Consider the following 22,787-nt stretch of genomic DNA (forward strand, 5'->3'; position numbering starts at 1 on the left):
CCCACAGTAGACTTGGGGGACAAACTTGAATTCTCACCTTGAAGTTGCCCTCCATTTTCTCCAGCAGAGCTTAAACTGAGATGTTCAATGACCTGCCCTTCACCTCTCAAGTCTTCATTGGGGTCCACACACTGGTCAACGTTTTCCTCCCTTGCTGCTGGAACTTTGCATCCATTAGTGCAACCTGCTTTCTCATGATCTGATGAAACACAATCCTCAGCAAAATCTGATGGGTTTTTATCACCTTTTAGTTCCCTGGAGCTGTTGCTGGTGGATATTACAGCACTGCTGCTCTTGGAGTTCATTTCGGAAGCATATTGAGGTATTATTCCAACAAACCTCAAGCCCCGACTTGCTGCATCTTGAATCTATAAAATCCAAGAGAGATTACATTTTAATTTACAAGTTGTCCTTCAGGAATAGAAGTGTTTCAAATATACCACATGTCAAGTGAAGCTGTGTTATTTTATGGTATAGATTCCCTATCCCCCTCCATACTGCATGAAAAGCCTCACTGGATTTGTATACTGCATTCCAAGGAAGTCTGACATGAACTCCTTTAAGTATTTTTTTAAAATAAAATGTGAAAACACAATGGTATTGTTTATATATTCTTTGCATACTCTCAATGAAAATGGAATATTTCTGATTTGTTACATTTGTTCTTCTATTTAACAATGTTCATGTAAAGCAAAGAAATGGCATAGATGCAATGTGCCACTTCTCTTACAAATTTCAGGCTATCCCTATTTTTTCCCCTTGCATCTGCCTTTTTAAAAATATTTCTATCACCATTCAGATTCAAATTTAAACTACCATGATAGAACTGAAAAACAACTGCAACATATTTATATAAATTTTTAATCCTCCACCCCAGAACAACTTAACAAATATTTAGTTCCTTAAAAGTATTAGCATACATTTGGAAACAACTTTATTGTTTCAGAAGGTTCTTCTAAATAACTAGAAGCTGAGATACAGGGAAGAGCTGGTGGAGAATATAAAAGCAGAAGGCACTAAGAGAAAAGCTTATTAAGAAATAATAATTTTAGGTTCCTAAAATGGGAACCACATAGTGCTGACTTCAGAATTTAGAACTTCAGATAATTCATGATTCTAGGAAAATAATAAAACCCTGGAAATATAAAATGCACGAAAGAGGAAGGAACCTGGTATTCCTGAAGGTAATAATACTGAAAGCAGAACTACAAACCATAACCATGCAGAAAAAGAACATAAAGAATCACAGAAAACAGATGTGATTGTACATGGTTATTTTCATGACCTGGGGTGAGCTTACTGGAAGTGGAAGATCAAGGGTTACTAAAGTACAAAACAGAGATACAGAAGAAGTTCTTCAGAAACAATAGCCGTTTTACAAGATGTCAGAAATGGAAGAAATAAAGTGAACATTTTTAAAAAACCTGAGACATAATAGCTTGGATCCAAAGAAGCATGGGCAAAATTCTGCTCATACTACTAAATCAAGCATTTATGCCCCTTTCCTACATGAGGCTTGGGCAACCTCCAGAACCACTTTGTGATAAAGCAACAAGGGAGCAGCTGGAGATGGTAAAACTGGCAGAAAAACTGAGAAACTCCCACCACTGAAGAATGCTGGAATGCTCAAGTTGCTCTTTGGTTACAAGCCTGTGGTAGCTTTCCTTGCTTTTTGGCACCTAAATCTGCCTAGCTGTGAAAACTAAGGATTAGAGGAGTTAATGAACAATGAAGGAGGAAAAACAAGTTACTACAGAAATGAACCACGAAAAGACTGTGTAGTTTGTTACTATGATAGAGGTGTGTGTGCATGTGATTATGTCCCCTGTCATCCAGAGCTGACCTGCTGGCCCCAACCATCATGTACTTCACTGAAGGTTCAGCAACAGAGCAGAGAATAATAAGACCCAAGGCTTGATTTTTTTGATACTATAACGAAAAGATACAAATGACAGGCTGCTTCTTTCAAATACAGGTAAATTCACTGCTGTGAGAAGAGGCGACACAGTGGGAAAGCTACATTCACTCATAATTAGGAGTTCAAATAAAACCCCATTACAAAAATAAATGGTATTAGAATGAGATGGGTCTCGTCTCTCCCAACCATCCACTTTAAGCACGCAGTGTCAATGTATTCTGTTATTAGAGACCAAAATAAAGACAATGCAAGCTTTTTCAAATGCAAATAAGGTGGAATCAATTCTCCGCATGAGCTGCATGCTGACAGAGATGGCAGTGTAGAGAAGCAGTCATTTTATTCCATCCCAAGGAAAAAAAAACACACCATAGGAAACTCATTCTATCTTTCCCCCCAAATGTTATGAATCATCCAATTTCCTGATGGTCATGCTACTGTGCTAAATACATACAAGACACCTGGATGATGGAAGAGACAACTTCCTCTCTTACACCATTGTTACAGTTTATTTGCTGAGCTGTGTGAAGGCAGGAATTGAAGCTTGCTTCCCCCGGAAAGCCAGAAGGTCACAGTTGCAGGATTTTGGAACCAGAGTTTCAATTTGCTGATACAATGCCAAGGTGATGTGAACATCACAGTGGAAGCTCTTTGTCAAAATTAATAGCCTAGCAGAGGTAGAGTTTCAGCTTTCTGACGGAGAAACAGTTTGATGGGCCCCTGTACCACAGAAATGGACATAATCTGTTTTATGAGTATCATAGCTAGGCCATAGATTCTGGTTTTCCAGATGAACGAGGGACTGGGAACCAGGAGAACTGAACAACTCCAGGTATTATTGGGTGAGACAGATTTTCTGGATCGGTTTCTATTTCTTATTTTATTTTCATTAAAAAATGGCAACTTAGACCATGGAAATAAGAGAGTAATTCGGGTGTGAGGTCATGACAAGAAGCAGTTTTTGGACATTTAGTCCAGAGTATACACAACTTGCCTACCTTTGCATGCACTTGCTTCCATTCACTCAAATATCAGTGGATGATGAAGCACTTTACTGCTAAATATATCCTACTTCTGCTTGAAATAGGGGTAACCTTTGTTACCCCAGGATTAATAAGGTGGTGATCCAGGTAGCAAATCTTGATGTGTAGCAATTTTAGACAGTCTGTCGATGGAAAAACCACTACCTGCTCTAGTATGCTACTCTTGGACCACAGAAGCAAAAAGCGGTTTGGGTAAAAGTTCGTGACTGGTAGCAATTTCTGAAATTAATACCAACCCCCTCCTGCCCCTGGCATTATACAAATAATTTGCAATGCACTCATTATTTGTCTGCAATTAAATCTTGTTCATATTTTGAGTGCTAATCAAAACTGCATTTGCATAGGAGCATGCCAGTCCTCCTATGAAACAGAATTTCATTTGAGGTGGTGTAGCCTAAGAATTAAGAGCATGAACCAGCAGCTCCCTATTCAGATTTGAACTTGGACATGGGCTCACCTTAGGGAAAGCACCATGTTTAAGGATCAGCCACCATTCCCATCTAGAACATGGGGATAGGACTACTTGTTCATCTTAGGATTGTTGTGAAATACTTTAAGATGATACTACTACTACTACTGTACTACTACATTATTACTACTACTTCATGGTTGTGAGATGGTTGGCATCTGTCTCAGGAGACAATGGGAGGAGTGTGCCTTTAGGGGTGTTGGAAGGTTGCAGCGCCTGCTGTGGCTACAGAGACAAATATGGGAAAGACATGTTTTGTTGCAGCTGGAGCAGAGAAAGGCGTCCAGTTCTGCTACTGCAGATACACCATGACATTTCTCTGTGGTCCTCCCAGTGGTCATTCTTCCTTTGGTCATTGCTGTGGATGCACAACCTGACTGCCTGTATTCAGGCACTGTGGTTGTCTGCAAGGGATTCCCTTGTGGGGTAGATGTTTCCATCCTTCATGTCATGTTTGCAGGCAATCTTTGTTATGCAGAGTTGGTCTTCCAACGAGGCTGGTGCCTGAAGCCAGCTCCTCATAGAGCACCTCCTTGGAGATCCTGCCATCTTCCATTCTGTGGACATGACCATGCCAGTGTAGACATCACTGAGACAGGAGTGTGTGAACATGCGGGGAATGTGGGCTTGGGAGAGCACATCTTTGACACTTTGGTCCGCCACATGATGCCCCAAATCTTTCTGATGCAGCACATGTGGAGGCATTGAGCTGTCATTCCTGGCACTTGTAAGTTGCCCACAACTCACTTCGATAACTGCTAGACCTTCATCTTGGTATTGTACATTAGTACCACATTCTCCCATACCCTTTTGTAGCTGCCTTGCCAATACATTTGTCCAGCTCAGCATCAATGGAGAGGTTGCTGGTTGTGGTGGAGACCAGGTAGACAAAATATTCTACCACCTCAAGTGTGTGGTCACCAATGCTGAAGCATGAAGTGCTGGTGATGTCCTCACCTAGGATGTTTGCCTTCTTCAGGCTAATGGTAAGTCTAACTCCCTGCAGGTTTGGACAAAATGGTTGATGAGCATCTGTAGAGCTTCCATTACTGCTACTATTACTGCTGTTTACTAAGTAGCTATAGTAGCAACAAGGAAGATAACTGCACCACAGGTATGCAATGACTGAATAGCCTTAGAGACCACTCGTCAAACTACTCCAAGCAACATATATGCTGAGTGCACTGAAATAAAGCAGTATCCATAGGCTCTGGATGATGTTCCCTACCCTCAGGGAACCCTTTCCCCATCTATTTGCCTGCTGAGGAATCCATGCATGGCACAGAGGGTTCTGAGACCTATTGCCTTAAGCAAACAGTGTGCACCCAGAATGCTCTCAATACTTTCCTGCAGATGTAATATCAGATAGTCAGGCATGTTGACAGCTAGCATGAGACTGCAATGTAAATTAGAACTGAGCCTCTTGGTAAATTTCAAGTGACTTGAATCAGGACAAATCCTTTTGTTTTTGTTTTTTTAAATCACACTACATGTGTTAATTGACTTATCAAAGTCAGGATGTTTTTGTTATCACAAACTATTTTATGAATGGTCAGTTTTAAGAAGATAATGATTACTGTCACTATTTTCAACATTCCATTTCCTCAGACCTCCTTGTTTACACACACACACACACACACACACACACACACACACTCATGTGTATACAGTGGTACTTTGGTTCTCAAACTTAATCCGTTCTGGAAGTCCATTCCAAAACCAAGGCACGCTTTCCCATAGAAAGTAATGCAAAATGGATTAATCCATTCCAGCCTTTTAAAAACAGCAATTTAACATGAATTTTGCTATCTAACAAGACCATTGATCCATAAAATGAAAGCAATAATCAATGTACTGTACTATAAAAGAAATAAGACAGTATTGTAGATGATAAAAATTAAAATTACATTTTTTTCTTACCTGCACTGATGATAATCCATTTTCACAGTCACACAATCAATCAATCGATCAATCAATCAATCAATCAATCAATCAGTAGCTGGACTGGGTTCCACACAGTCACAAAAACAAATTAAGTGAAAATGCCTCAAAAAACACAAAATAGATAGCAAAAACAAAAGCACCAAACTTAATCCGTTCCAGAAGTCCGTTTGACTTCCGAAGTGTTTGGAAACCAAGGCGCAGCTTCTGACTGGTGCAGGCGCCCAGAAACAATAGCCGACAGCCACATTGGACGTTCAAAAACCGGAACACTTACTTCCGGGTTTTCGGCGTTTGGGAAAAGACGTTTGAGAGCCAAGGCATTTGAGAACCAAGGTGTTTGAGAACCAAGGTACCACTGTATAAACACCTGGAACGTGGGGATAACACATAACACATCTGACTAAATTGGCTGAAATCCATGCAAGTTCATGCCAAAATAAATCTGTTAGCTTTAATGGTGCTTCAAGACACTTTTTGTTTTTTCCAACATGTGCAATGTTCTAGATAAGGCGGTTAAAAGGTTTGAAATTCCAGCTCAACCCTGAAGACAATTGTATGGCTTCAGATAGCTGGCTCTCAAGCTATGTACACAATAGCATTTACTCTGGCTCCAGCATGCTTCTACCACTGGTGTTTGAAGTTGGGTACACATGATGTTGGCACAATCCATCTATCCCGCAGCTTCCTGAGAAATAATGCTGCTTGCTGCATTTCCCCTCAAACCAGCTTTCACCTGATTCTTAAACATAAGCCACATTCATTTTGCAGTTAAGCCAAGGTGTTCTCATTTGAGGCAGCCGCTGCACATGCACAGACGACAGCTTCATGAATGGGTGTTGGGGGTTGCAGGCACAGGGAAACCAAACAAGTAATGCACACTGAGTAAAGATTTCCCCACCCTGGTGTGTACAGATATGTGCATATTCGGCATGAAATGCAGCAGAAAGAAATGACCTCACTGCCTTTTAACCTATGAATATTTACATAGCCCTCAGTCTAGCCTACCTCCAACTGTCTATGGCAGTAACATGGGAATGCCCCGTATTTGTTGCCCTGAGCCCCTTCAAGCAGAGGCAGGGACACATGTTTGGGGCAGCTTTTCCACCACTATCAATGTCATCAAGGAAGCCTTTAAAGTTTCCTAGGAACACCGTTTTTTATGACCACTGCAATAATATAGGAAATATCATAGCACAGGTAAGAGGCTACGTTTATCCTCAGTAAGTTTCAATGGACTGGGTAAGAATCTTATTTTTAACAAGGAAAAGCACTTATGACAGTAGATTGGTATTCAGTCCACTTTCAAAGGCAACTAGTCCATACCACATGGTTCAGATTAAGCTGTATATTTTAAAGAAGCTTAGTACAAATAAATTAACTAGCAGTTAAGCCACAGGGATATCAAATACCCTCACAATTCATATTATGTGTGTGCTTAGTGAAATTAATTTCTACACTGCGTGGAGCTACGCCCCATATTATACAGTATGAACTATATAGTAATAAAGTACATTTTATTGACATGAACAAAAAGTTTACTGCACTCTGCCATGAAAGAACAGCTTTTACTTCTGAGCTAGCATTAAACTTTGGAATTCATTTACATTTATTTTTGAACCAGAATAAATATATGATCCTCTCTGAACAGAAACAGATCTTCTAGATTAACAGCAGATTTTACAGGCAGTGCATCATACTTGGCCAAATTTATATTTAAAAACTGAACCACTGATACACAAATGCAGAGAAGGTGGGTCTATTACCAATGAGACACATGGAGGCTCCAGCTTCAGAGGCATTATTGCTCTCTATAAGGTGCTGCAAAGTCAAAAGTGCAGATTAATTTTACTGATTTTCTGTATCTGCTGAAGGCTTTGAATTACAACATTTTTAAATCTTAAAAAAAAATACTTTAAAAAAAAACCTTTCAAACTGACCCTATTTCTCAAGCAGCAAATACATTTAAGAAAGCTGCATGAAATCTGTTTAACTATAATATTTGCCAGAGTATGTGCTACGTTCAAGGCTTTGTCTCAAAGATCTTCATGCAGCAGTGGGCTGTAAGTAAACAATCTGTTTGCACATTCCTATTTCTATGGTCAGCTCTGATAGCGACATAAGTTGGTTTGGATAGAAAAGAAAGCCCTCATTCAACCTCTCTCTTCCTGCTTCTCAACCAAGTGATTGGTGCTGAATGAGCCAAAATTTGTTCGGGGGGTATGCTTGTTGACCCCCAGAATAGGCTACCACAAATGAACAAATAAAAGGATCTTCCCAAGCAGTATGGAGCCTAATGCAGTGGGGCTGAATAAGGTGTCTGCAATCACTTAGCTTTTATAAGCTAGGTATACTGTACAGTGTACATCCTTATAGTCTGTCAAATCTTTTTTTTTTTTTCTTGCATACCAGATTTTGGAAGAATTTATCCCACACATACACTTGGCTCTTGGGAGACGCTGGAATATAAAATAATACCATTCAACTTTGGCAGGATAACAGGAAAGGTTTTCCAGATTGGAAAAACATTACAAAATTGTGTGCCTTTATGTGCCAATCACCACACCAGATATGGGCAATCTGGATCACTGGTTGACCGGTCCTGAAAGAGATTTTTCTCCCAAACTGATTGCCTTGGTAGTCTTTGTTTTTATTTTGCTTTGGTTCCTGTTTGTCTTTTGTAAGTTTTGGCGATTTTAAATTTTAAATTTGGAGGTTTAAGTATATTATGTTGGTATGGGAAACTGTGTGTAATGGGCCAATGGCCGTAATAAAGATCAATCCAATCAATCCAATTGCCTTGTTTGTTTTGCCTTTTTCTTAGTGAAACATATGACTTTCCTCTGTTAGGCAGATTAATGTATATTCAAGGGCAGAAATGGCATTGGGCAGGATCAACATAGCGAAGGGACCTTAGGGCAGGGGCCTTAGTGCAGGATTGGCCATGGCATTCACCCAAGCTTGGGTTGGGGCCCTCTGCCTGGCTGTAATCCTAACTCTGGTCACCCCGTACGACCTTGCCAGCTTGCTTGCACCTCAACAGGGTTCAACACTGGCCAACTCCTATGGAACTGGCTTGGCGTGGTCCAACCCCAGCTAATCCCATTCCACCAGCATGGGGTGAGTGGAATGATGAACAGATCCTGTCTCTACTGCTATATCAACACATATCCTGCCTGCTACAGTCAATAAAAGATTTGGCTTGATTTCATACCAACACCTGGTGTCCTGTTTGGTCATTTGCTGCTGTTCAGGGTCACAGAATATGCCTACCTGTGCAATTTAGAATGACATGAAATACCTTTAGCTTTTAACTTTCTTGTTTCTACTGCTTCGGATATATTTATAATAAAAAACAAATCTAAATAATTTTTTGCTGCTATAAACTTTAATAACTTGAGCATATGTAATTTTAAAATGTCTTGAATTAAAAAGCAATTGAGTACATTAAATGTATAAGTTCCCCAATGCTAATAAATAAATATATGAATAGATTCCTAGCTGCCGGATAACTTGCATATCTCAAGAAAAGCTAACAGCTGAAACATTTGGAGTTGACCAGTCCAGTCCTCTCTGTTCATAGTTTTCAAGTGGGTTTATTGCATCCATGAGCACAATAGCAACCACTTTGTGATAGTTTTGCAGCAGCAGAAAGTCACCAAGACTGGGGCTATGCAATGGGCACTAAGTAATATTTGCGTTCCAGAAACAGTCTATGTAGAACTCTTGACATAAGTCCAGAATTGGCATTTGAAGGAATTGCTCAACTTTGCACTAATACGATGATTCAATTTTTCAGCTCAACAACAGACACAGCAAATGGATAGTGTTACCCTTTCAATCCCATTGCCTTATTTGTACATCATGAAAAGTACTGACTCACCTCACAGCAAGGGGGGGCACCTAAAGTCGGACTATTGTAGACAACTCTATCTCAAAACTACATGTATAAAATATTAATGATGGCAGCCTACCTCACAGAGATGCAGCAAAATTGAGAGGATAATATTGATTGTCTTTGGGTCAAGACTGTAGACAATAGTCAAACTACAGTTAGGCATCTGCTTAAGAAAGGTAGGTTCTAAATTTCAAAAATGGTTAAACAGCAAAAGAGAGGTCAACGCATCAATTCAGATGGGCAGGGGAAAGGAAACTTTATGTGAATACAGCTTCTGGACTGTTGGTGCACAATAGCACCTTAGATAATAGTGAACTGTGGGAGTTGCATATACAGGATGTATATGCATTTCAGATAATGCATTTCAGATAATTTCCCAAACCAGTGGCGGGAGTGCATTGGGTACAGAGTAAATGGGGTGAGGGGGTATACACAACCAAGTGCACACTATGCCTTTAATGCACATTCAAAGAGCATTCTTTCCCTCAAAGAATTATGGGCCCTGTAGTTTACCTTTTGCAAAGTTACAATTCCCAATAACCCTTAATGAACCACAGTGCCTAGTCTCCTTGCCTCGTCTGCCCATCAAACTTGATGAATCTTTGGCTAGGTTGACAGACAGCTTACTGCTCTTAATACCATACTAACAACTTTGAATTAAGGTTCTGACTATCACTCCAATATGTTTGCCATGTGTCCTTTGAATGCCTCCAAGATAGTTACAAGCCATGTCCAAGATCTCATAGAAGGAATGGGCATAGTGGCGCAGCAGCAAGATGAAGAGTTTGCTTTGTTTTAAAATAGTAATTAGAAATAGAAGCAGATCCATCAATATTGCAACTGCATTTAAATATTAAAATGCAGAAGTGATTTTAAATATACTGGTTATAAAATAAGTGAGTAGGTTTTAGACTTTTTTAAAAAAGAATTCTTCTTAAACCAACTCTTTATTTTGACTTAAATCTTTACAGCTGCATCAATTCCTGGAGCAGGCTTGGCTTATAAAAGGTAGAGAAACCTCACGCAATATCAGAACACAACAGTATAGAGTGCAATAATAGAAACTGAAATCTGTGCCTAGATATTATTAATTGTTCACAGACAGTTCTTTTTCTTATCAATTTTAGTCTGTATGTTACAATTATCACATCATATATCTTGTACGTGCTCAATATCAAGTATTCCACAAAGCACCACATAAATGCAGAATAACAATGTAATAAAATGAAGACACATGGCTGACTTAGAATGTTGGGTGTTCCAAACTTCTCTTAACTGTTTTGACGCCAGCAACTGGAATTTCTTGGCTTCCATCCAGAGCAAATGTTCACTCGAAAACTACTAGTATGCACTAATTCAACACAGCTTGCAGTATTTTAGATTGACTTGGTTATTTTCACAAACTAATCATTAGAGCAAAGTGGTTACTTCACTAATACCTTAAAGACAGGGTTGGGATATGATTCATGCTCCAAGAAAGAATGCAGGAGCAACAGTTTCTGTGGAAATGAAACATCAGTATTTAAAGCAGGGAAGGTCAACTTCTCTATGTTTGAATGGACACTATGTTATCAGGGGGGAAAATACATCCCAAACTATAGAGCTAGTCAGGTTCTATAAAGTTCATTTACCTGGTACAGGTATGGAATATGCATTTAGATTATACATAGCCACAGTCTATGGGGTGCGGTGCTCATCTCGCTTCAGGCTGAGGGAGCCAGTGTTTATCTGCAAACAGCTTTCCAGGTGAAATATACTCAGAGTCGCAAAGTGATTTCATGCTCTTTATTCAGCTCATAGTGGTGAGGAGGAATGAATGAATGTCCCCTCAAAGTATCTGCTTTATATACATTATTTACACAATGGGCTGCACATGATTGGCTAATTCCGGAATTCTACTGTAAGCCAATCAGGTTGTGGATTCACTTCTATCTGGAGCATGATTGGGTGGTTCCTGCCAACCAATCATACAGCTGCATTGTTCTAGGACCAATCAGACTGCTGCATTCTGAATCCTATTTTTCTAGGACCAATCAGGCTGCTGCCTTTTGGATCCTATTGTTCTAGGACCAATCAGACTGCTGCAGTTTGGATCCTATTCGACTCAGTACATAACACCAGGTCATGTGGCCAGCACAACTAAACCACCATGACGAGTGCCAGAGTGCACAGAAATGCCGTTTACTTTCGCGCCACAGCAGTACCTATTTGTTTACTCATGTTGGTATGCTTTCAAACTGCTAGGTTGGGCAGGAGCTAGGACAAAGAAACGGGAGCTCACCCCATCATGCAGACTCGAACTGCTGACCTTCCAATCAGCAAACCCAAGAGACTCAGTGGTTTACTATACAGCGCCACACATGAAATTTAAATTTGGTAGTAAGCTAATTAAAATTTGGTGGGGGTAGATGAAATTGTTCTTAGAACCAGATTCAGCCTGTGAGTTGTTAACTAACCATCCCAATTTCATGTAGCAAAGCTATTTCTGGATAAGGGATTTTTAAAAGGTGTGTCCAGCATCAAATTACTTTCTTCTGTCCTGATGTATAGGAGATCCTTCTTTTGCTTTTGAAAAAGATAAAATCCAGTCACAAATGTTAGTATTGCTGCTTAGTATGTATCACCCAATAACCAAAAGAATGGACAACACTTTAAAAAAACCAACAACAACAAAAAATCCAAAATACACCTGATTTCTATGTTTGTGGGATTGTCATACATCTTGACTGGAAATATATGTAGAATAGAGATAACCCTCTTCAAACAATTTCCTGTTAAAAGTTACACAAATATGCTCTGACAGGTGGCATGCCAACAAAAATCTTCAGGCAAAAGGTACTGAGAAAAATATATATAACACCATGTCAAATATTGCTGTGAAATTGTGGCTTACTTACTTACACATTCAAGCACCATCATTCTTCATTAGCATTTCTCTGAGGCCATTTGTCAGAAACCTCCCATTGACTTTTGCGTTGTTTAGAAGGTTCATTTGTGAAGAGACACTTTTAAATTTGAAAGCAAGTTTTCGGTTGTCCTTGACATTTTTCATAAATTGATACAATTCCTTGGTTAAGAATTTGATGTGAACATATGTGAAAGAGTAGGTTTTGGAAACTGTTCCCTTCTATAGCATTCAGAGAAGACTCTGAATTACAAAGAATGAAGCACAGTTTATTTTTAACTATAGGCTGTGATCTTTCCAAAATGACTAACTATTTTCACTTGTGTTCATCTTAAGAACATTTTTTTGATTATCGGGTTACAACTTCCATGTAGCTGGGTCTACTACTACATCAGCATACAGTTATTACAATAAACTGTACACTTCAATTTGCATCTGTTTTTAAGGATATTAGCAGCCAATATTATAATTTTAAATTACAACTCACGATCAAAGCAGATTTCTACTACATTTATGCCACACATGTTAATTGCAGGTAGCAGTTTATAATATATGAAAGCTGGGGACTATTGCCATAGATAGAAGTAAGGATGCAATCCACAAAGGGTCTGCGCTGCAACAGCTCAATGATCTATGCAAAAGGCACAACTACAAGTATGGATACTGCATGGTCCAACAGGTCCAACAGCTGTGCAAAAATAGTTGATATTACTAATAGTAGTTAAGGTAGCAAAGACGGTTCCAGCTAACAGGGCATTCTGGATTTCCTGCAGAGAATGTTAAATGGTTGTAGTAGTTGTGTGGTTTACAGCAGATGTGGCTAAGAGATGTTGCTGGACTCCAAATCCCACCAGCGGTAGTCAACATGGCCAGTGACCAGGGATTATAATCCAACAACACCTGAATGGCCACATGTTAGTCCATGGACCGAGTGCCAAATCCTAGATACCAAGAATACATGGTAAGGGGAGTACAGGTAAAGGACTCCTGCACGGTTAAATGGGTGGGGAGATTGCCAATGCAGGTCTGCAGATTTTGTTCTAAGGCTGGTTATATACCAATTCTATGTATATGAGCGGAATACAGTGTTTCATCACTGGCAGAATTAACGCAGAAATTCACAGCTCTAACACGTTCACTTCGTGAACATAATGTAGCTATAAAGGAAGCTACATAAATCCTGTTTCCAAGAGACAGCAGCTGCTCAAGTTTTAAACTAAACACTACCACCATCAAGTTTAGCACATTTCTTACTGAAAATAAATCTCATACCTAAATATTTCTTACAGTCGGGAAGTTCAAGTTCATAATCTTTATTTTTCAGCCTTTGCTCCATATTAAAGTTCGAGTATCCATAAGATAAGTTCAAACTGAAGAACTACCCAAGGCACTAAACCTCCACTACATTAGGTCTGAGTTCTGCAAGAGTATTACAGAAGATAAATAACACATGCTGCTCATTTGACAGTGACTCCTTAAAGTTCATAAAATGGAGGTGATATTGTAAACATATCCATTTAATATTGAACTCTAAAAGCCCTCTTTTGTAGGTAATGGACTAAATCTGGTCTCATTGTCCAGAAATATATTTCCCCAGCACCATGCACATAGGAAGTTTCATTTGCAATCTCTGTGTTGTCCTTGTACAACTTCGGAGAGAGGAGGATGGGGACAAAACTCGAAGTAGTTGGCTCAACCTATGATTGAGCCATCTAGTCAGTCTCCCTGTCTTCTGCCCTACCAGTCCCAATGGGCTCCAGCCACCACTGCCATACACCTGGATGAATAAGGCCTGTCAGTGTTCAGAGCACAGTCGCATTCAATAACCAACAAATGACTGCTTTGTGCCTCATCCCTCCATTCAATTCCCATATTAACAAATTAAGGTTTTACAAGGTGGGTAGCCTTGCCTCTACTGCCTACTTCAGGAGTGCTAATGCTTTTACCATCCACAGTAGTAACTGCATGTTATGCAGAACAGGTGGGCAGCCTTTTTCCTGCCAAGAGCCACATTTTCTTGGATGTTCAGAATACACAACATCAGTCTTTGCTTTTCAGCACTGAAGTTCTCCAAGCAAAATCTGGATTAAAAGGAAATGTGTCCCTAATATGTGTCCCAAAGAAGAAATCATTGGGACACATATTAATACAACATAATCAGATGTTTGCTTCAAATTTTCTTTCTGGTCTTCAGGGGGGAAAGCCCTGGAATGCTGGGGCCATGTACTATACACATCTACCACATCTATTTTTACATTGGCCAGGAAGATGAACCTTTTAAAAAAAGTCCGTGGGACAAAGGATTACAAAAGCAAATCAAGTCCCCCGAGGGCACAATGGAATACTTTTGCTACAATCACAGAGTGAGTTTCTGAATACCAAAGTTATACTGCAGAGTAAAAATGAATGTAAGTTTTTTTTTAAGAAGTGTAATCAAGAACATATGTTGCTCTTCACACCACGATACCTAATATACAATGTGCACTGTTTTCCACAATCCTTTGTTTTACATATGCTTTCAAAACATTATTGCCAAAGACAGCTCTCAGCAGGAGCAGTCCTGACCAGTCTTATTGCTTTATTCTAGAATATATCTATGTCAAGATCCTTAAACAAAGAGATGGTTTCTGTTTGCTTTCTACGTGTGCGGAAAATAAAGCCCCAAGTTCAACGCTTTGAGAGAAGCCCTTATTATGAAGTGCAAAGAAATAAATGTAAAAATGCTCTTTTGTAAAGACTTTGAGGAAAGGACAAGTGTTTTCCTGAAAGACATGAATGGTTTCAAAGCGTTTCAGATCACTTAGATAGCAAATCCTTTGGGCAATAAGTAACATTACAGCAGGGTCATTTCAGACCTTTCTGTTTGAAGGCCAGAAGCAGTTTTCGTTCCAATTTTTCTCCATTAAAAATAATAATAATTTGCTTTAAGGCAAGTTAAAAACCCAAGATGTATTAGGCTCTTTTTGTGAGAAATGACGACTAATGTCTCAGATTATTGAACAAAAATGAATGCATTCATAACAGGAAACATTTAAAGCAAATGAACAGCACAACAGTTTTATCACTCTGGCCAGGTGTTAAATCTAGTTTCTTTCTGGTCTGCAAGCGAATAATTATATATTTAAACAATTAGTCAGAAATTATGGAATGCAATGGAAATTTACTTTTTTATATATAACCCCCCCCCCACTGTATGTTTAATGAAAAATGTTGGGATACAGTCATTTCCCTGTTCTGTGTTTTGATGAAACATTATTCACTGTAGATTAAAAATGTTTTTATATAGCAGCAGACGCCCCTTTCCCATCTGTTAGAATGCATGCATGTTCCCAGATGCATTTTTGCTCTTCCAAGAACAATAAGGGTTACAGTGCCCACAGATTCATAATGTATTTTAAGTTTTCAGCTAATTTATCTTTTACACTTAACTAGTGATCAAAACCAGACATAACTTCTCCATGTAAACCACGAGGACATTTTATGCATTTGAAGTTATACTGAACTCAGTGGGTGTGTATGGGTGTGTAAAATGTAACTTCTCCACAAGTAAAATCTTTCACATTGGTCTCAGAAAACCTTTGATCTTCAACTTCTAAATATGACATTTGTTTAGGAGTGGCTAAGGACTTTCTATCCTCCTGTTCTCATTTTATGTAGGTTGCTACCACACACACACACACACCATGTTACACACAACTCACAGTAATATTTAAAGGTCAATTTCCCTCAAACTCATCAGCACAAGATCATGATTCCCCCAGCGACTGTAAAAAGGCCACAGATTAATTCAAGGGAAAATGAGAACTCTGTGAAAGCTGTACACAAACGAAGAGGAAGTATGCAGCTGAAACGAGAACTAGAGGAGAGCCACAGAGTGCAGTAGTATTAGCAGGGATAATCAATGTGTGCCCTTCCAGATGTTGCTGAGCTACAATTCTCATCAGCCTCAGTCAGAATGGCCAATAGTTAGGGAGAATCAGAGTTGTAGTTCAACACAGGGGCAGAGGAAAGGGGTGCACATGGTATTGTGCGTCCCGGGTGTTACCACTGAGGGGGGGTGACAAAATGCAGGGTGGCACTCACCGCAGGGCCTGCAGCACACCCGAGCCACATGTCTCTGCTGGGAGAGACGTGGTGGCTTGGGTGCATGCAGGCTCCGCGCTGCCTGAACGGTCCACCTGCTGGCTCCCCCCCCAGCTGTAGGGCGGCTGAGTGGGAGGAAGCAGGCAGACTCTGGAGGCCCTGCAGTGCACCCTGCCCTTATGGGTGGCTCACCCTGCCCTCGCCTTGCCCCTCTGGGTGGGTCACCCCACCCCTGGGCACACCTTCCTAGGCGCCCGAGCGGCTTCCTCCACCGCTGGTTCAACAACATCTAGAGGGCCACAAGAACTATCTGTGGAGTAGAGAATAGTTGCAGATATAAAAGTTAATCTGGGTACTGAAGAAGCACCAACATGTTATTCATAGGGGACATTTTTTCTAGTACAACACCACAGATGGCTATTTTCAAAGTGAATTTTTAAAAACTTGTCAGTTTCTATAGTTATTAATTTGCCACACATAATTGACACATGCAAAATTCTAATTTTCATTAGAATAACACCTAAAATGATGCAGCAAATCTCAGATATGGAGCTAGCAATGACCCCCCTGATAATTAATGCATTTTTTCCCTGACGTTGAACTTCACCACAATATTTGATAGAGGCTTTCCAAAGGTAACATACCTTATGGGGCGGGGGGGGGGGATACAGAGAGAACACATAGGAAGTATGTTACCTTTCTGCACTGCTTGCAAGCTGATAAAGGCACCTGGCTGAATCTTGATTTTGGGGGGGGGATGGGGGAGAAGAGAGAGAATAGGATGCTAGCCTAAGCTGGGACAATGAAATTGTTCCCTCTAGTGCAGGTGGGAGTGAGGAAAGACACAACAGATTAGGCATGAGTGGTGATGCATTTATGGCTTACAGTGAGTGCTCAGTATCACCTACTTCACTGTCCCCCGTGAATCCTGCATTAGTTCCAGGAACCCCTGGAATCTTGCACTACTGTGGAGATTAGGATGCCATGTAACAATATATATGGCCCATTTTGATTCAGCTAGTGTGTCTCACCTGATCTTCCGCCCTTTTTGCATTTTGTGGGCCCAAAAAGCTTGGGGCTGAATTGCATTAGGTGTGAGCAATGTAAAACAGGGCTTAATGTTGCAACTAAGAGGAAAATAGTAAATCTCAGTATCACTTAAAGTAAAGGTAAAGGGACCCCTGACCATTAGGTCCAGTCATGGCCGACTCTGGGGTTGCGGCACTCATCTCGCTTTATTGGCCGAGGGAGCTGGCGTACAGCTTCCGGGTCATGTGGCCAGCATGACTAAGCCACTTCTGGCAAACCAGAGCAGTGCACGGAAACGCCGTTTACCTTCCCACCGGAGCGGTACCTATTTATCTACTTGCACTTTGACGTACTTTCGAACTGCTAGGTTGGCAGGAGCAGGGACCGAGCAACGGGAGCTCACCCTGTCGCGGGGATTCGAACCGCCAACCTTCTGATCGGCAAGTCCTAGGCTCTGTGGCCCACAGCGCCACCCGCGTCCCTTCAGTTTAACTTATACCAGTTCTAATTTTAAGAACTTGATTTCAACAAAACAGACGAATATACCAGAAAGACAGAACAATGTGTTCCATAGATTGGGGGGTTGGGGGTTGGTAAACATTAGTATCTTAGTATCAGTAGTTTCAAATGCAACTATCTGTACTGTTATTTGCGAATATTTTGCTTCTACTGTACTTACTTTCTTTATAAGATCTGGCATCTTTGATTTATCTAGAAGGTGGTCTGAGGAGAAGCAACTTTCTATCTCTAAGGTATTTCCTTCACTGATAGCATCATTTTTCAGGGATCTGAAAAGAAAAAGAAAAGAAGGCGTTTTTCATAAGCAGGTGACAAGTCACCAAAAACTAACACGTTCTATGCATATCTCAGACTTATTGTAGTTCCTAGACAAGCAGTGACACAGAACACTCAATTGTGTAACAAGAACTCTGAGATCAATGCATTTCCTGTAATAGTAAGAAATTATTAAAGTATTATTAAAGTATGAGAGTCTTTTGGGAACAGAGGGCTAAACTAGAACTTGTTATTTAAACATTGTAACATACACTAGGTATCTTAGAACATGAACTGCATGATTAAATGTAAATATAGAAAATAATTCAAATTCTCTCTTTTTTATTTGTTTAAAGAGAAAACTTAACAAATTACTACCCTGTTGTCATGTACTGCCTACTGCCTTAAAGCCATAGTCCTATATTTTTGTCACACGATGAAATATCACCCTTCTTAATTTACCAGCCAAGTTGTTTTGAACAGGAAGAAGAGTACAAAATTGCTGCTATGGTTTTAAGGGAATTGCAAAGCTCTGTGCTACTTGAGCCAAAATGGTAGCTTCATATTAGCTAAACAGCAGGGAAAACAACATACAATCTTTTGAGTATTCCGAACTGATCAGTACCAGCTGTCAGACACTCCAAATGCTTGCTCGCTACAGATGAAGGTGGTCCCTAGGTACTTGCAAAGCTTCTAACACATTCAGAACTATGAGACTGGGACAGTGAAGAGTGAAAATGACTGTTAAGGCAGCCCTAGACCGCACTGTTTCCTGTGGGACATTATAGAGAGTTTCCCTCCCCCCCCCCAAAAGAGGTCACATTTTCATTTTACCCTACATGCCCCTGTCTCTTTCCTATAACGTTAGGACTGTAAACAACATGGGACCACTCATGCCCACCGTTAAAGGGGAAGCGTAGGCTCCTTTTCAAATTTCTTGGCATGCATTCATTTCCTTTTCCAGAGGTGGAGGAAAAAATGTTTGTAGATTATCATTCCTTCTACTGCCATGTCCATTAGCTATGCAGCAAAATGGTGCCAACTACATTTGAAACAGTGGTGGTTTCCCAATATTTGGGGGTTTCCTCAGGCATGCCAAATATTTGCGTGGTTTTTTGTTTTGTTTTTTAAGGAAAGGAAAAGGAAGCTCAAAACAGCCTGACAATAACCGAGGTTATCAGAAGGCAACGGAGGTTGAGAGTTTGTTAGAAAAGAGGAAGTTTCCTTAATTTTTAAAAATAGCAAATTCACAGTTGGAAGGAACATCAAAGGTCACCTGATTCGGTCCCTTGCCAATGAAGGTAATCCCCTGCAGAAGCATCCCTGAAAGAAACCCAGAGTCTGCTTAAAAACCCTTAAAAAAGAAAAGCCCACCACTTTCCAATACAGCTCAGTAAATTTGGTTGAAGTCTCCTTTCTTGAAATGTGAAGGTACAGTGGTACCTCAGGTTAAGTACTTAATTCGTTCCGGAGGTCCGTTCTTAACCTGAAACTGTTCTTAACCTGAAGCACCACTTTAGCTAATGGGGCCTCCTGCTGCTGCCGCGCTGCCAGAGCACAATTTCTGTTCTCATCCTGAAGCAAAGTTCTTAACCCGAGGTACTATTTCTGGGTTAGCAGAGTCTGTAACCTGAAGCGTATGTAACCTGAAGCATCTGTAACCTGAGGTACCACTGTACTATTTACTATTTAGTAAAACACAATACCAGGGTGTTCCAACCCTGAGTGCACAGTCAGTAAAAAAGACTCCAGAGTATGCTGCCCCAAACAGGGCACTAGCCCACCAAAACACAGGCTGATGTTCTTTGTTTTCTGTTTGCCCTTAATTCAAACCAATGAACTAGCAGTAAGAAATCCACAAACTTCAATCCACAAGCGAATAGTAAAGAGAACCCGCACAAGCAACATGGACACAACCCCCCCACACACATACATTAAGTAGAATAGAAACGTTACCACCGGACCCCACTCCCCACTCACCATGCCCCCCTCCACCTCTTTCCCCCTTTTCTTCCTAATGTAACACTAATGTCTCAACAAATGAAACTGATCTGTAGAAAATGTAACTTGAAAAGAGAGGCATTGCACATACTTTTGTAAACCAAGAAATCTTTAATAAAAAATGTGTTAAAATAAAAATAAAAATCCACAAACTCACAAACTCCATAGGTGCCGGCTCCCTGGGTGCTCGAGCACCCAACAAAATTCCCCATGAAGGGTGTGGGCACCCTCAAATTTCAGTGCCAGGGCCATGCATGCTGTATAGAAGAAGAGTTTGGATTTGATATCCCGCTTTATCACTACCCGAAGGAGTCTCAAAGCGGCTAACATTCTCCTTTCCCTTCCTCCCCCCCAACAAACACTCTGTGAGGTGAGTGGGGCTAAGAGACTTCAGAGAAGTGTGACTGGCCCAAGGTCACCCAGCAGCTGCATGTGGAGGAGCGGAGAAGCGAACCTGGTTCCCCAGATTACGAATCTACCGCTCTTAACCACTACACCACACTGGCTCCCCAGGTTGTGGGGCCAAGCTGGCACTCCTAACAAACTCTGGGTGGCTCTGGCAGAGACAGTCATTATTTGGGGTCATTACTCACACACCTCTCCCTGAAGTTCTGCGGAATACGTAGAGGGCTTAGGAAGCTATGAGATCTATTTTCTCACTGCTTAACATGAAGATGGACTTCCTTTCCCCCTATTATGTGAATGTCATAGAACTTGGGAGAGATTTAGGTTGAACAATTCTTTCAAATATTCATGTTTTAATTTATATACAGTCGTACCTCGGGTTACAGATGCTTTAGGTTACAGACTCCGCTAACCCAGAAATAGTATCTCGGGTTAGGAACTTTGCTTCAGGTTGAGAACATAAATTGTGCTCTGGTGGCGCAGCGGCAACGGGAGGCCCCATTAGCTAAAGTGGTACCTCAGGTTAAGAACAGTTTCAAGTTAAGAACAGACCTCCAGAACAAATTAAGTTCTTAACCCAAGGTACCACTGTACATGGCAGCAAAGGAGGAGGAAATGGTTTAAAGAGGAACTTGACTTCCTGTTGTATTACTGAAGACACTCAACTCTCTAAAACCAAATACACCAGTGCTTGGTCTGTACAACTTGCATTCAATGAATAAAACAGATAGTGCAGAATACCAATGTGATGTAACTTTCAAAACCACTAACAACTTCAAAAAGTGATGTCCATGTGAATAACCATGTATATTCTGATACCATTATTCAAAACGGCTTCATTAAAAGCTTTTTATTTGGGGAAAATCTGCTAAGACTACCATCTGAGTAATTCTGTAAAGCAGTTTCAGGCGTCATAACCGTTTGCACTGCGACTTGAAGAATGGCTTCCGATACTGAGAAACACAGGGTGGACAGGAAGCGCAAGTGTCTCCGTAGTGCCAGAAATAGAACTCCTATACCTTCCTCCAGGATAAAAGGTAAATGTTGTATTTCAGATGATACAAAGAAGTGCAGGGAACAGGAAGGGCACGGCATTTGTACTTCCTGTCTCCACCACGTTCTCTAATGAACAAAGCTGCTTGAAAGGAGCTATGTGTAAATGCTAGTATGTACTCTTCTATTAGTGACCCTAATTCTACTACCTTACTGCTGATGTAAGAGAAGTGTGTTTAAAATGAATCATATTTCATACACAAGGGAAGAGCCAGAGCACAGTAGTAGAACATATGTTTTGCATGCAAAAGGTCCTAGGTTCAATCCCTGGCATCTTCAGGTAGAGCGGAAATCCTGTCAGAAACTCCGGAGAGCTGCTGCCAGTCAGTGTAGACAATACTGAAGTAGATGGACCATTGTTACAATTCAATATAAAACAGCTTCCCTTGTCTGTATGCTTAAAAAGATTAGCTTAGTAGCAGCCTGACAAAAAATACACAAACATATTTTAAAATTAGTTGTAAGAATCGGTATACAGGTGGCAACCATTTAGGCGCATCCAATTGTCACGCAATTGCTGGTGTGTGAGCCCTTCTGGACCCAGAAAAGGGCAGGGGGGACATAAGGGGGTGTGGCATAAGGGGGCGGGGGTGCTTGTGCATGCTCCACTGAAGCATGTGGGGGCTGGGAACGGAACCCCCGTGCAAAATGGTCGCCACCTCTGTGCGTGTGTGTATATACATGTGTGTATATACATGTTGCATCCAGTGTGAGTCCTAGTGAATTAAGTCCTACTCTGTGTGGGACTTAGCTGGATACAGCCCATGTATGTGTGAAACATCTGTCTTTGGTTACTCACATCTTGGCCACATCCAGACGAGGTGCCTGTAAGACTCTTTACACAGATCTACCATTGAATACATATCAGTAGCTTCCATTGGTATTCCTATTTTATCCTTCTAAAAACTCCATAAGGAAGTTTAGAATAAGTCAGGAGTATGGAATCTGGTCTTCTAGATGCTGTTGAACTACAGTTCCCATCACCGCCAGCCAGCATGGCCAATGGAAAGGGAGTTGTAATCCAGCAACATCCGGAGGGCCAAAGGTTCCCCATCCCTGTATTAAGGAATACTAACTTGCTCAAGGTCATTTATAAAGCTTGAAAAAGAATTTAAACTCACGTCTTCCCTATCCAAATTCAACACTATATACAGTGGTACCTCAGGTTACATACGCTTCAGGTTACATACGCTTCAGGTTACAGACTCCGCTAACCCAGAAACAGTACCTCGGGTTAAGAACTTTGCTTCAGGATGGGAACAGAAATCGGG

The 22,787-nt window shown here is 40.7% G+C and overlaps 1 protein-coding gene across 4 annotated transcripts in view; it reads right to left on the minus strand.

Moving 5' to 3' along the window:
• The window catches only part of RFTN1 (raftlin, lipid raft linker 1), a 105,350-nt gene that overhangs the window by 40,919 nt on the left and 41,644 nt on the right, over positions 1 to 22,787 (minus strand). For all 4 annotated transcript variants that reach the window (XM_079948009.1, XM_079948008.1, XM_079948011.1 and 1 more), the window contains exons 4-5: positions 17,963 to 18,071; positions 38 to 368 (exon numbers count right to left, since the gene is read on the minus strand). In XM_079948009.1, the coding sequence (XP_079804135.1) occupies positions 38 to 368; positions 17,963 to 18,071 (440 nt within the window). The remainder of the gene's footprint in view (positions 1 to 37; positions 369 to 17,962; positions 18,072 to 22,787) is intronic.

The sequence above is a fragment of the Podarcis cretensis genome (assembly GCF_951804945.1).
Source record: "Podarcis cretensis genome assembly, chromosome: 12".
NCBI lineage: Eukaryota > Metazoa > Chordata > Lepidosauria > Squamata > Lacertidae > Podarcis > Podarcis cretensis.